Source organism: Ictidomys tridecemlineatus, chromosome 4, assembly GCF_052094955.1.
Source record: "Ictidomys tridecemlineatus isolate mIctTri1 chromosome 4, mIctTri1.hap1, whole genome shotgun sequence".
Lineage (NCBI taxonomy): Eukaryota > Metazoa > Chordata > Mammalia > Rodentia > Sciuridae > Ictidomys > Ictidomys tridecemlineatus.
In genome coordinates, this window is record NC_135480.1 from 88,211,867 (window position 1) to 88,226,227 (window position 14,361).

The 14,361-nt window shown below is 31.1% G+C and overlaps 1 protein-coding gene across 4 annotated transcripts in view; it reads left to right on the forward strand.

Annotated features, from left to right (window-relative positions):
• Positions 1-13,768, forward strand: part of Dync2h1 (dynein cytoplasmic 2 heavy chain 1) — a 329,197-nt gene extending 315,429 nt beyond the window's left edge. For all 4 annotated transcript variants that reach the window (XM_005329090.4, XM_078046934.1, XM_005329089.4 and 1 more), the window contains 2 exons: positions 3,982-4,098; positions 13,524-13,768. In XM_005329090.4, the coding sequence (XP_005329147.1) occupies positions 3,982-4,098; positions 13,524-13,682 (276 nt within the window). In that variant the 3' untranslated portion in view covers positions 13,683-13,768. The remainder of the gene's footprint in view (positions 1-3,981; positions 4,099-13,523) is intronic.
• The last annotated feature ends 593 nt before the right edge of the window (positions 13,769-14,361 follow it).

Here is a 14,361-nt window from a genome sequence, read left to right on the forward strand (position 1 = left end):
AAGTTACTCCAAACAATGGAAAAAGAAAACATTCTTCTAAACACATTCTATGAGACCAATATTACCCTGATACTAAAATCAGAGGAGAACACACTAAAAGGGGGTGGGGGCAATATTTTTGGATGAACTGATGCAAAAGAATTCCTCACCAAAATACTAGTAAATTTTTAAAACACATGAAATTATTTTAAAGATTATACAGAGCAATCAGGAAGACAAAGAAATCCAAACAGCTTCCAAATTGGAAGAGGGATGCAAATTGTCTCTTTATAGATGACATGATCTTCTAGAGAGAATGCCCAAAACTTTATAAAAAAATTAAAATAAATGAATCCAGCAAATTTTCAGGATACAAATCAGCATGTGAAAATCATAGCTTTGCTCTATGAAATAGAAGAAAATAATCCCATTTCTGATATCTATAAAAAATAACTAGGAATAAATTTAGCCAAAGAAGTGAAAGATCTCTTTAATGAAAATTATAAAACATTGAATAAAAACAAAAATATGGGAAAACATCTCATATTCATGGATTAGAAGAATATTATTAAAATCTCCATACTACCCAAAATGACTTAGGCATAGAATTTTTATAGGCATTACATTGAATCCTATATTTACCAGATATACATATATATGGAATCTCACATACACACACGCATACACACACACACACACACACACACACACACACACACATCTTGAGCAAAAAGAACAAAGCACAAGGCATTATACTACCTGACTTAAAAATATACTACAAAATAGCATGGTATTATCATAAAACCATAATCTAATGGAACAGAATGAAGAATGCATAAGTAAACTCAAGTGTAACCAAATAGTTTTCAACAAAGATACTAAGAAGATATGTTTGGAAAAGGATAGTTATTTCAATAAGTGGTGCTGGGAAAATTAGGTACTCAAAAGTGAAAGAATGAAACTAGATTCCAGTCTATCACCAGTTACAAAATGGATTAAAGAATTAAATGTAAGACCTGAAACAATGAAAGAACTAGAAGAAAACATAATGGAAAATAGATTTTGGATAAAGCACAGGAAATTAAGGCAAAAAAATAGATAAATGGGATTACATTAAATGGAAAAGCTTCTGCACAGCCAAGGAAACAATTAACATAGTGAAAAGACAACCTAAAGAATGGCAGAAAACATTTACAAATTACACACCAGACAAGTCCTTGATATCTAGAATACATAAGGAACTCCAGAAACTCTATAGCAAAATAAATAAATAAAGATAAAATTTTCTCCACAAAAGACGTACAAACAGCCAATTGATTTATTTAAAAATGCTCAACATCACTAATCATCAGAGAAATGAGAATCAAATTCACATTCTTACCTAGTAAGAATGACCATTATGCAAAATATTAAAGATAATAAGTGCTGGCAAGGATATGGAGAAAGGAGTGCTTGAACATTTATTTGTGGAAATATAAATTAGTACAGTCATGGTTCTACAAAATATTAGAAATAGATTGATACAGCAATCCCACTACTAGGTATATAGCCAAAGGAAATGAAATTTATATGTCAAAATAAAAACACCCATGTTTAATTTACAACACTATTTCCAATAGGCAAAAAATGAAAGCAACCTAAGTATCCATCAATCAATGGATAAAGAAAATATGGTACATATAGACAGTGGAACACTAATCCTATTATTTGTGACAACATGGATGGAAATGGAGATCATTATGTTAAGTGAAGGAAACCAGTCACAGAAAGACAGTTTTTGCATCATCTCTCTCAATATGGAGTCTAAACAAATTGATCTCAAAGAAGTGGTAGTTACCAGAGTCTGGGGAGAATAAGTGGGAGGGAGGAATGGGGAAAGGTTGATCAGTGAATGTTATATTACAACTAAATAGGCGTTCTGTTGTATTATCACACAGTAGGGTAACTATAGACAAACAATAACCTACTATAGTTCAAAAAGCTGGATTTTGAAATGTTTTTACCATAAAGAAATGATAAATGTTTGAGATAAATATGTTTAACCTGATTTAAACACTACACAATGTATATATGTAGTGAAATATCACCTGCTACTCCATTAATATGTACAATTTGTTTTATATATTAATTCAAATTTTAATTTAAAAATAATTTTTTAAAGATTTATTTAACTGTAGTGAAAGGTAGACTGAAGTTAAGAGTAAAGTCCAAGAAATTAGTAAACTATTTAGTAATTAGGGCCAAAACAGATAGCTTCCAGAGTGGGGCAATTATAGAGGGTGTGGAAAGAAAAGGACAGATTCAGAAAGTAATTCTTGGAAGTGGCAGGACTTGATAATTGGTAGCATGTGGAAAGTTACTGAGAATGAGCCAAACATATCTCCCCAGTGTTTAATTAGGCAACTACGATCCTCAGTACTATCAATTATCATATGAAATCCTAGGGAATAGTGTTTCTCCTCAAATCAGAAGAGGAAATTTATGAGTTTATCTCAGTATATGTATATGACATAATCAAGTTGTAGCTTAGCAAATTTTTATACTGACTATTGAAATTTAAAACTTGGTGAAATTTCTAGAAGAGGTCTTAGAAGAATTACCTTACCAGGAGATTAGAAAAACTCTTTAAACTTTAACTTGCATTTTTTAAGGCCAAAATATTTCATAAACTGTTTAAATTGTCTGTGTATTACATCAGTGGTATAATAGAATATTGAACTTAAATATTACATAATTCTGATTTTTAACTCCAGCCCTTTAAAAAAGTTGCTTTTTCAATGCAACCTTACTATAAAACTAATGAAATGGTTATTTAAAACTATTAAGACATAGTCTCCTAGAACATCCTAGTACCCAAACCATTTTCTAAGTTCAATATGGCCAAAAATGATCCTAACTCTTCCAACTATGTTCCTTTGACCTTGAACTACAGAGTTCTTTCATTTACAGATGCTTCTCAATTTGTGATGGGGTTATGTTCCAATAAAACCCCATTACAAGTTGAATGTTAAAGGCATTTAAGATGCCTAATCTACTGAACTAAATAGTGCAGCAACACATGTAGCATATCAGTTATTTATTATTGTGATCCTGTGGGCTGACTGGGAGTTTCAGTTTCCAAGAGGGTCTCTTAATGCACATATTGCCAAGCCTAAGAAAAGATCAAAATTCAAGATATGGTTTCTTCTGAGTATAAGGTCAAAAGATTATGATTTAATTCATCATAAGTTGAAGATCAGCTAGCATATATTAAAACTTGAAGGTACCATATAATATTTATAAGATTGCTTATATTTTGTACCAAGTATAAACTATGGGAATATAGATTGGCATGAAAGCAAAATGTTGGAAGAGCTATGAAAGCAAAAATACATTGCCATTAGTGTAGGTTAACAGTAGAGAAATTAAAATAATGAGCACTAAGAAATATGAAATTAATATTACCTAGGGAACTATATTTTTATTTTCAGAATTTCTTCAGTTGTTACCAAAGTAACAACTTTAGAGTGAGATATTAATTTTTTTTATTCCTTCAACTCTATAAAACATGTTAAAGTTTTTTTTTCATTTAAATTGTTGAACTTTGTTCTACTCTGTAAAAGATGATGCTATAATTCCAAGCAGGAAACACATGTTTGCTCTCTAATTAATGCATTTCTTTCCCCTTCTTGGAGAAATAATGACTTTTTGACTTTTTCCATTATATTTCTATTAAATCTTAATGCCAGGGCACTTGGGTTACATAACTGATGACATTTGTGTGTTTTCCTAAATTATTTGCTAAAAATGAGAATTCAGTCTAAAGTTCACAGTGAACACTTCTCCAGATCTTGTATTTTTTATTCTCTAATAAAATGCCATGATCTGTTTTCATAGTATTTAGAATACGTAGCCACTATGGAAAGTGTTATCTTTGTTCTTATGGTATAATATCTTAACTCCTGACATTTCAGGATTTAATATATTTAATATATTTTAATGATTTGTACATTTCCATGGCAGATTAATGGTTTATTACTGGAAGGATGCAGTTTTGATGGAAATCGGCTTTCTGAAAACCAGCATGATTCTCCCAGTGTATCATCAGTTCTCCCTTGTTTTATGGGCTGGATTCCACAGGTAATAATTTTTAAAGGAATAATTTTTTATTTCATCAATTAATTCTTAGATTTTGATCTTTTCAATAAGATTATCAACTGTGTACTTCTGTTTTATTTCTAATATTACTTGCATTTGAACAAATTTGTAGTCAAAACATTTTATCCTTTATAAAAGATGCACAGATTGTGCACCAGTTAGGTTTGGAAAGAACAATATATTCCTTTTATGTTCATCAAGAAATGATCATAAAAGGCACATATCATATGAGTTAAGGGTTTCATGTACTTTATATACTCTTCAAAAATCAATTGTGCAAGGCACCTACTGTGCCCATTTTCAAATGAGTGAATGTGTGCCCATGAGGGTTAGAGAACTACTGCAGTTGGGCACACCAATAGTGACCAAATCAATGTGTTAATACACACCTGGTACTGTCACACCATGACCTTATATTGCTGATAGGTAGATGGAAAATAAAACCTTCAGTTACTGGAAGAATTTTCAACAATGGTATCAGGATGCAAGCATGCCTTTAAAATAGAATATAGTTGTAGATGAAGAATCCAAGTATGAACATATGTGAACACACTATAATCCTGTACCTAAATAGTAATAAAACTATTTCATGAATTGCTCACTATATGAAATATTAATTTTCTCATTGGGGAATAATGCATCGACTTTTCTATTATAGGTCTCAAGAATCAAAAATATCTGAATATTTTTTGGAAAAAAAAACTATACCTGTAGTAATAATTTAGTCATCACACTCAAGAGCCAGAATAGAATCCTCTGACCTAAAAGAGCATACATTATTGTATGACCTCCTATTTTTTACCATCTCATATTCATTTTACGTAATATGAAATTAACTATCAGATGAAAAGAGGTTGAAAGAATTTTTTTCACTCTTTCTATTAATTCCTAATGAGAAATTCCTACCAAAAAGTTGATAAATTAAAGATTATGCATTTTTTAAAAATTTAGATGTGTTTACCAAATGGAAAGTTATATGCAAAAGTTAAGGTTGGAATTTGTCAAGGGTTTAAACTACATCATGTAAAATTGTGTATGACCTAGGTGAGTTCTAATGAATACAAATTATGTGAAATACTTACTCTTTGCCAAATAAAATCCACATAATGACTTTGATGAGGTCATAAACAAATTAGACAGTGTTAACTGGTTCACTGAAGAGAAACCCCAGCAATAAAAATAGAGCATGAAGAGTGGCTAGAATAAACACAGTAGAAAATGACCTGGAGCAATACCCACATAATTGACCATAAAGTAAAGGCAAAACAGGAAGCCAAAGCCAGCCTATTACTGGGTTGTATAAAAAGCCAGGTGACTCTACAAGACTAGGAGTTGATACCTTTGTAACATTTTACTTCAGGTTTCATATCTACGCAGTTATATTTTTCATCCTTTAAAAGAATCAGTGTTATAATGAAAAACTAAAAATATGAAAAATAGCTATTTCATGCAAAAAAAGGTAAAATGAATTGAGTAATTAATCTATGAAGAGCAGGTAATATGAATTATTTTTAAAGAGAGTGAGAGAGAGGGAGAGAGAGAGAATTTTTTTAATATTTATTTTTTAGTATTTGGCGGACACAACATCTTTGTTCGTATGTAGTGCTGAGGATGGAACCCAGGCCGCATGCATGCCAGGCGAGCGCGCTACCGCTTGAGCCACATCCCCAGCCCAGTAATATGAATTTTTTCATGGCATTTCATGAAAGTTTATTGATTCTTCCCCACTTTCCTCTCCACTCCCTTCCTTTACCACTGTAGAGACCCCCTCTTTGCACACAGCCTATGGCTTTCAGACTCTCAACTAAGAAGGATATGGGACATATCGCTAATTGTTCCTGAGCAAAATATTTTGGTGTCAAGCAGAACTTAATTCCTGTGCCAGTTCCCAAAATTATGAACTAGGTGGGTTAGGCAAAATAATCCCACTGAATCAGTTTTTTTATTTGAAAATGTGGATACTGATAATTCAAGAGGACCATGTTGAGGATTAAATAAATTCCTATGTATATAAAGTACAAAACACAGTGTCTCACACATGGTAAGTCTTAATTTATTCTATTGTAAATATTTTTAAACATTTTAAAAGTATGACAATACTTATTTTATATAGTACCTTATGGTTTACTGATCATTTTACTTATATAAAAACAGCAAGTATTTAATGATATCAGATATATGCTGAACACAGGGCTTACAATGATAATTTCTACCATCAAATTCTTCTATTGAATGGGGCAGCAAATAAGAAATTGTTTCAGTGCAGAAATATAAATGTAGTTATAGACATTTATATACAAGTGCTTGGAGAAACCTCACCTCTACTATCTGTGATCAGATGAGGGAAAGTCAAATGACCTGTGACTTGAAGTATGGTTAATGAAAGTTCAAGGACAAATTCAAAAAGTGGGTAAGGTAGTTTAGGTAGAACAGGCAACAGGTGTAAAGGTAGAAAATAAATTAGGTTATTCTTGGAAACACAGGTATAGTACTTTTGGAGTACATGTTCATTTGGAAGGCTGGTAGGGGTTGTGGTCAGATAGGAAGGCCAAGACCAAGTGTGATAAGCCGAGTAGCTGTGCCCAGGAGTTTAGACTACCTTATGGTCAGTACAAAATTTTTAAGAATTAGAATAAGAGCATAAGATTAAATTTCTAGTTTTGGAAAATCAGTTTACAATTGAGTGAGTGGATACAGATTGGCACAGGGTGAAATACAAATATATTTGTCTCTTCATATCAATCCTATAAGTTTTGTAGAGCAGGTTCTGTTTTGTTGATGAAGAAACTGAAAAATTAGGTAAATGACTTTTTATGTCATAATTTGAAACAATCAACATTTCTTTATACTGATTATGTACCAAGAATTGTGTGAAGTGTTTAAACTACAAGATATTTAAACCTTGCAAAAAATTTTGAAATAAAGATTATCATATCCTTTGGGGAAAAAAACAGGTTTATAAGATTATATAAATGGTCCAAAGATCAAATGATTAGTAGATAAGCAACTGAAATTCAAATCTAGGTCTGTCTTTCATAAACTTTTGGCCTAATACAGAACCATAATAAGAGTTTAAACCAGGGCTTGGAAAACTATAGCCCAAGGAACCAAATCTGGTTTGCTGTCTGGCTTTGAATAACCCATGAGTATTGAATGTTTTTTTACATTTTTAAAAAGTTAGAAAACTCAGAAGAATAGCATTTAATGACATGTTAAATTTCCATGAAATTTAAATTTCAGTGCCCATAAATACAGTTTTATTTGGAAAGTAACCATGCCCATTTGTGGACATATTGTCTACGGCTGCTTTGAGGCCATAACAGCAAATTTGTGTTGCTGCATCAAAGACAAGGCAGCCCATAAATCCTGAAATGTTTCCTCTCTGGCCCCTTATAAAAATGTTTTCTAACCCTGTATAAACTATTAACCTCTCCAATTTCTGCTTCAGTTAAGCAGTGCTTTGTTTCTAAAAGTGTCTTTTTAGGATAACTATGGCTATTTTTAATAAATTCTACAGAATTTGGAGTAGACAGGGAATGTCAACTTTTTAATGAATTTTTACTATTAGGGAAGAAACCAGTGTAAAACCAAAAGACCATCAACATCAATTTATATAAGCCAGTAAAACAAGTTACTTTTGACTTCCTTCTACTTTCTTCCTTCCTTTGTTGTAGAAAGTCCAGAATTTTTTAATAAGCTTGGGGGAATAATACAATTCAGAACTTTGGTGACTAAATGTTTTTAGGTCAGATAGAGGTTTCTTTTCAATGAATTATTTTCACAATATTATCTGTCATCCAGTAGCCCCAAGTAGCTACATTCCAGCAGAAATTTGCCTCCTAATCTAGTCCTTTGCACAACATTATTTCATGGTTGAACCTCCATTTTTCATAGAACATTTTAGGCTGCAAAAAATTGTAAAACTGCTTCAATTATTTTAATATATGGTGATATTTTAATAAGGATATCAACAACAAATTCTAAGACTTTTATTGGGGGAAGAGAAAACTCCTATATTGTTTGTGTTTAAATGTATTATACTTGGTAAATTAACAAAATTGAAATTATAAACAAGGAAACTTTAAAGTAACCAAGCAGATCATGAACTTTTCCTGAGTGCTTCCTTCTATTTACTAGATTATTTGTGTGTATTAAAATAATTTAACCTGTACTCAGATTTATTTACTTATACCTTCATCCATTTCATGTTGCAGATTCTAAAAGTTGCTTCTATTTCAGTTTAGTGCTTGGTTACACTAATATAAATCCAAATTAAGATATCCCTAAGGGATTATACCCTAAAAGCATTCACTTTTTTCAAAGCATGTTTTTCTGCAACAATTATTCTATTCTAGTTCTCTGAAAAATTGTTTGGTAAAAAAATTTAATTCCCACAAATCTCCTACCACACAGCTTTCTCATGTACCTACACTCCACCCTCCATTGGGATCTAATGTTCCATGTAATATGACTTGAGAAACACTGCTTTATGATGATGTAGACCAGTCTTAGGTAATGCCCCATTTTGGCATTCCATAGAAGTCCTCAGGAAATAAGTTTGCCTTTATTCTGTTTTTCCAGTAAAATAAAAATGAAGGAGTTTTTCAGTCCCACAGTAACATAGCAATCTTAAACCAGCCTGAACCCCAAGGACCTAGACCTTCCAACAGGCACCACATTTGACAGTTCAACTTGAGAAACAATTTCCAAGGAAAATATGACTGCACTGGGAAAAAGCCATTATATTACTTTTTATAGATAATTAAAATATTGTATATCAGAAAATATGTATTGAAATCTTATAAAAGTAATGCTCTTGGCATTATAATAGTGAAAAATAAGAACCAGAGTACATTTATAAATTAGCTACACATTCTTGACAAAAGCAAAGTCTTTCAAAATGTTCATGAGTGGCAAGTTACTTTGTTTCCTGTTTTGAGCTATTTTGTTTTTCCAGAGTTGAGCTGCACTACTAAATTATACCACTTATATATTAAGCCTCCAGTTTCCCAAGATCTTTCCTAACAAAATAAATTTTTTAAAAATCTATCTACTTGATCCATAAACACTCAAAGCATGTGTTAAAATAAGCTAGGTGGACTATGCACATCCAGTAAGAAATAGTTTGTTTTGCCTTTGTATATATTGTATTATAATGCAGCCGAGGTGAAATTGACCACATAGATAATATAATGGACCTAGTAATTTTTTTTTATTTTGTTGCTTCCTTTAGTATGTTGGCTAAATTACATCCTACATTAATATTTTTCCTTTATATAATGTATTGCTCTCTTTTGAATAGTTAACATATTGCTTACTATTTGTAGAACTCATGTGCTTTTAAACAACTTTGCCTGGGGCAAGGAGTTAATTTTATTATAAGGCAGTCAGACTTTTTTTTTAAGACACTTTAGGGAAGCAGAAACAATGCATGCCTCCTTGCTTGCAATTATTGCCTACCATATTCTTACTAAAATAGAAACTTTTCATTGAAAAGCTACTTGGCCCAAATGAATGCAAAACTTCAAATTTTACCTTCATTATTGAACTGAATCAACTGGACCTAGTTTCTATTTTATTAAGAATATGGTTTATGAAAACATTAACTACTTTAGAGTAATTACAATAAATTTTTAATTATTAAATTTTAATTACACTGAACTGTTGTTATATGTACTATTAATGTGAATTATTTTAAGTCAATATATGTTTTATACTAATTGAACAGAATTTTATTCAAATAGTTTAGCCCAGCAGGGTTGTACACTTTCCCTGTCAAGATAAACATTAAAGAGAGTACAGGGATAAGAATTTAATTCAGTTAGCTCTACTTCTGCTTTGACCATTTATTTATTGGTGACTTTTCAGGAAGTTTACTCAACTTTTTTATAGAATAACATTTACCACCTAAGAGATCTTGGGAATTGACAAGCAAAATGTCAAACTGCTGTGGTGCTTTGCTTTAAAATACTATAGGTTTGGGAAGAAAGATTTGTTGTCTCACTTTAAAACAAAGCCTGCAACTACAAGCAGATTTGGAAGAATTTAGAAATAGATACAAAACCTAGTAGATTGATAGTGAACATGCAAAGAATCCACTTTGCATGACTGCTAATTTCCTCACTTAAAAGGAAAATTTTAAATTAAATAAGGACAGCCTTCTCACTAGCCTAGCATTGTAAAACATTTCATTGTGATATTGTTATTGCATTTTTGGTCATTGAAGTAATGGGGAGCAAAGCAAATATCAGGTGGTAGGGAAAAATAATTTCAGATCTTTCCTGGGATTTAGGCATTCACAGATTCAGATCATTTTAGTTCAACAAATATATAATATTTGTCTGCCCTCGGCTAAAGAATCTAGAGGTAACACAAGAAGAAAGCCCACATTAGGATATTAACCTTAGCCTTGACCAATGAATTGTGACAATTACAGTAATTTCTGAATCCTAAAGGTTTGCCATTTAAGCAATTGGAGAGGAAAGAAGAGATTAGCCAGTGACAGATAGCAGTTGAAAATTCTCTTTACTCAAGCTACATTTTTTCCTGTGTCCCAACTCAAGATTCAGATTGTCCTTGAATCCTTATTAGTTAACATATATCCAGAGTAGTATTTTTTTATTATTTTGATTTTTAAATAAATATAAATTTTAAAAAACAAATAAAATAAAAGTACACATTTTTCCAAAAATTATATTCTAATTATTTGATGTGTGTACATTTTGTTTCCTAAACTGAATTTTAAGAAACAAATTTTTTTCTATTAGTATATATACATATACACACACACACATACACAGATGCTTAGCCTTTACATTTTAGTCACATTAGCATATAAAATGCTCTTAAATAGATGATTAACTGACAAAATAATCAATGCAAACATACAGTTTGAAAGATTCAGGATAAATAATGTTTTTATTTGGTGAATGATTCTACATAAAAAACAAATTTTTATATGTACATCAGATTAAGATTTAGAAATGTTAGAAATTAATTTTCCAAAGGGAGTTAACTGATTTATCGGCTACCTAAAGAGGCAGACAGCATTTGGGGGTGAGAGATATGGTGGAGGATGATTGAAAGAAATTTTATATAGTGTTTATCTAGATGTAAAAATACAGTGTTTTAATTTTTTTCCATGAAGGAAAATTATCTTATTTCTATCATAGCACAATTCTGTATATATATAGTAGCTACTAAAAAGGTAGGATGTTATTTTGAGATGATTTTGAATTAGTAGAAAGGAAAAGGTATTACAAAGAATTGGAGATATATAGATAAATAATACTTACACTTGAGCTCCTTACTACATCATATGATTATTTCAACTTCCTGTGAGGTATGCAAGTAATACTTGTCCTTTTATAATAGGAAAACTGATGTTCAGAGAATAATTTGAGAGTCCACAGCTCCTAGACAGGTACTCCAGAGTCTATAAATGATCTGTTTCCATAAACACTGTTGTCTTCTATTTTGGAAAATAACAGACCTGGGTACAGTATCACACACCTGTAATGCCAGTGACTTGGGAGATTGAGGCAAGATGGCAAATTTGAGCCTGGCCTGGGCAGCTTAGTGAGACCTTGTCTCAAAATAAAAGAGCTGAAGATATACACAGTGGTAGAGTGCCTCTGAGTTCACTTTCCAGTATTCTAGACACACACACACACACACACACACACACACACTCACTCATGGGGGGGGAGCAGAGAGAGAGAGAGAGAATAACAGTGCTAAGATTACTCATGCCAAAATGCATTTTCAACTGTACTATCTATGGCAACTTTGCCGCTTCCTAACTAGGTTAGCATGGGTAAATTCTCTGATTTATCACTTCTCATATTCTAGAATGGGTCCCTGTTGACTCTTAAATTCTAATTCTAAAAAATTAAAATTAGTCTAATAAAATTACAACTTAAGTAAAAACACTAATCTGAAATGGAAATACGATTCATTAGTAACTCATTTTAAATTTTTTTCTTTGAAAAATATGAACTTCTAAGTTGAGTCACTGAAAACTTATGAGAATGTATGATTATTCTTAGCACCCAAATTATGGTCTCTAATACTGTTTCTCTTGAAAGAAACCAGGGATCAGAGTAATGACTAATTTTATTTCTGGAACAGGATGTACATAAGATGAGCTCAAAACATCGTGGCATATAAGAGATACAAAAAAGCTATTGAAGACAACTAGGGACATATCAAAATTTAGGAGCCCACTTAGTTACTGCTGAGCAACAACTGACAATTTGAACATCAGGACAATAACTGCATTACATTGGACCCCACATCAAATGTTTATATCCACCAGTTTATAATGCTATTTAAAGAGAGAGAGAGAGATGGGCTGGGGATGTGGCTCAAGTGGTAGCACACTCACCTATCATGCATGAGGCACTGGGTTCAATTCTCAGCACCACATAAAAATAAAATAAAGACATTGCATCCATCTAAAACAAAAAAACATTTAAGAGAGAGGCGGGGGTGGAGAAGGTGGTCATTGGTCACTTTTGGAGTATACTAGAAAGAATTATTTTTTAAAACAGATTAAGGGAAATTATATGCATTTACTTCATCTTTCCCATATGGACTATCCCTCTTGCTAATTAAAAATAAGTAAGTAAATAAATAAATGGAAGTTGTTCTTTATGTATTCCTCCTTAGAAATGAAGAAATGATAGAATTGGGTTACCATTTTATGATGAGTAAAATAAAGATCATTGATAGTCTCTAATATTCAGAAAAGAACCAGATATTACATACCTCTTGATGAAAATTTATAGTTCCACCTATGCAATATTTTTGTCAAGAAAGTGAATTTTATATTACCTCTAAATCCAGTACATAGGAATACAAGGTACAACAGAGGAACATGAAAGCATGGAAATGTAACCAAAAGTCAAATGTAACCAAATGATACTCTGTATCATTTCTCAGTAGAAGAATTACTAAGAAAAGAGATTAACAACTGGGAACTTTAACAACTGTGGAATTTATTTGAATTATGATTCTAACAAAAAATCATGGAAAAAATGAATGTATTATGGAATTACTAATTTTCATGTGTGATAATGCCATTCTGGTATTATTTTTATTTATAGATGAAGCTTGAAAATTGTAGAATTTGATTCAAAATACTCTAGTATTGGGGGCTAGGGAGACAATGACCGTTAGTAGTTTTTGCAGTGGGATGATAAAGCTGTAATATTATTAATCTTTACTTAAAACATTTTATAATAAAATGGTAAATAAAACTTAAGTAAAGATTAATAATGTTACAGCTTTTACATTTTATAATAAAATGGTAAATAAAACTTATCAATTGGAAGGTGTTTAGTTATCTAACAATCTTCTTCAAAGTAGTATATTGCTGTATTTTAAAACAATTTCTTTTTGAACAGGGTGCATATGGTCCATATTCTCCTGATGAATGCATCTCTTTGCCTGTTTACACAAGTTCTGAAAGGGACCGTGTGGTAACCAATATCGATGTTCCATGTGGAGGTAACCAAGACCAGTGGATTCAGTGTGGAGCAGCTCTATTTCTAAAACATCAATAGAGGCTAGTTACAACAAAGTGTCTTAGCAAAATGAAGAAACTATCATTTAAGCTTTAAATAAAGTATATAATCAGCCTACATTTGAATTATTAGTTCAAAATGTTAGTATATACTTATTCTATATTATTGGTCTCCTTGGATTTTTATTTTAATGTGTAATAACAGCATTGGCTAACTTTTAAAGAATTAATATTAAAATGGAGGATCCCTTTGATAACAAATATTTCTAAGAAGAATTATACTTTTCTAGTAGCTCAAAAACTTATTTTTAGTAAGAGGTTTAAAATACTGTACTTAAAGAATCAATTAATATTTTGGCTTAAAATACTGTACTTAAAGAATCAATTAATATTTTGGCTATCACTTTTTGAATCATAATTATTTAATAAAAGTTCATTAGTTTTTCAGTGTCCCATAGTTTTAAATATACACATATTCAAGAATGTATATTTTGAAGTTGTAACGAATATCTATCTAATATCAGTACATTAGTCATGATTAATATCTTGTGAATTTTATAATTATAACCAATATTTTAAATAATAAAAAAAGAATAATTCATATAAGACAATAAAGGGAGCATAAATTCTGTTTATTTTTGTAAATATGTACCTTTTTTGTTTTCTATTTTTAAATTCTTTATGGGTGCTAGTATTTCAGCTTTGCAAGACTCCCTGAA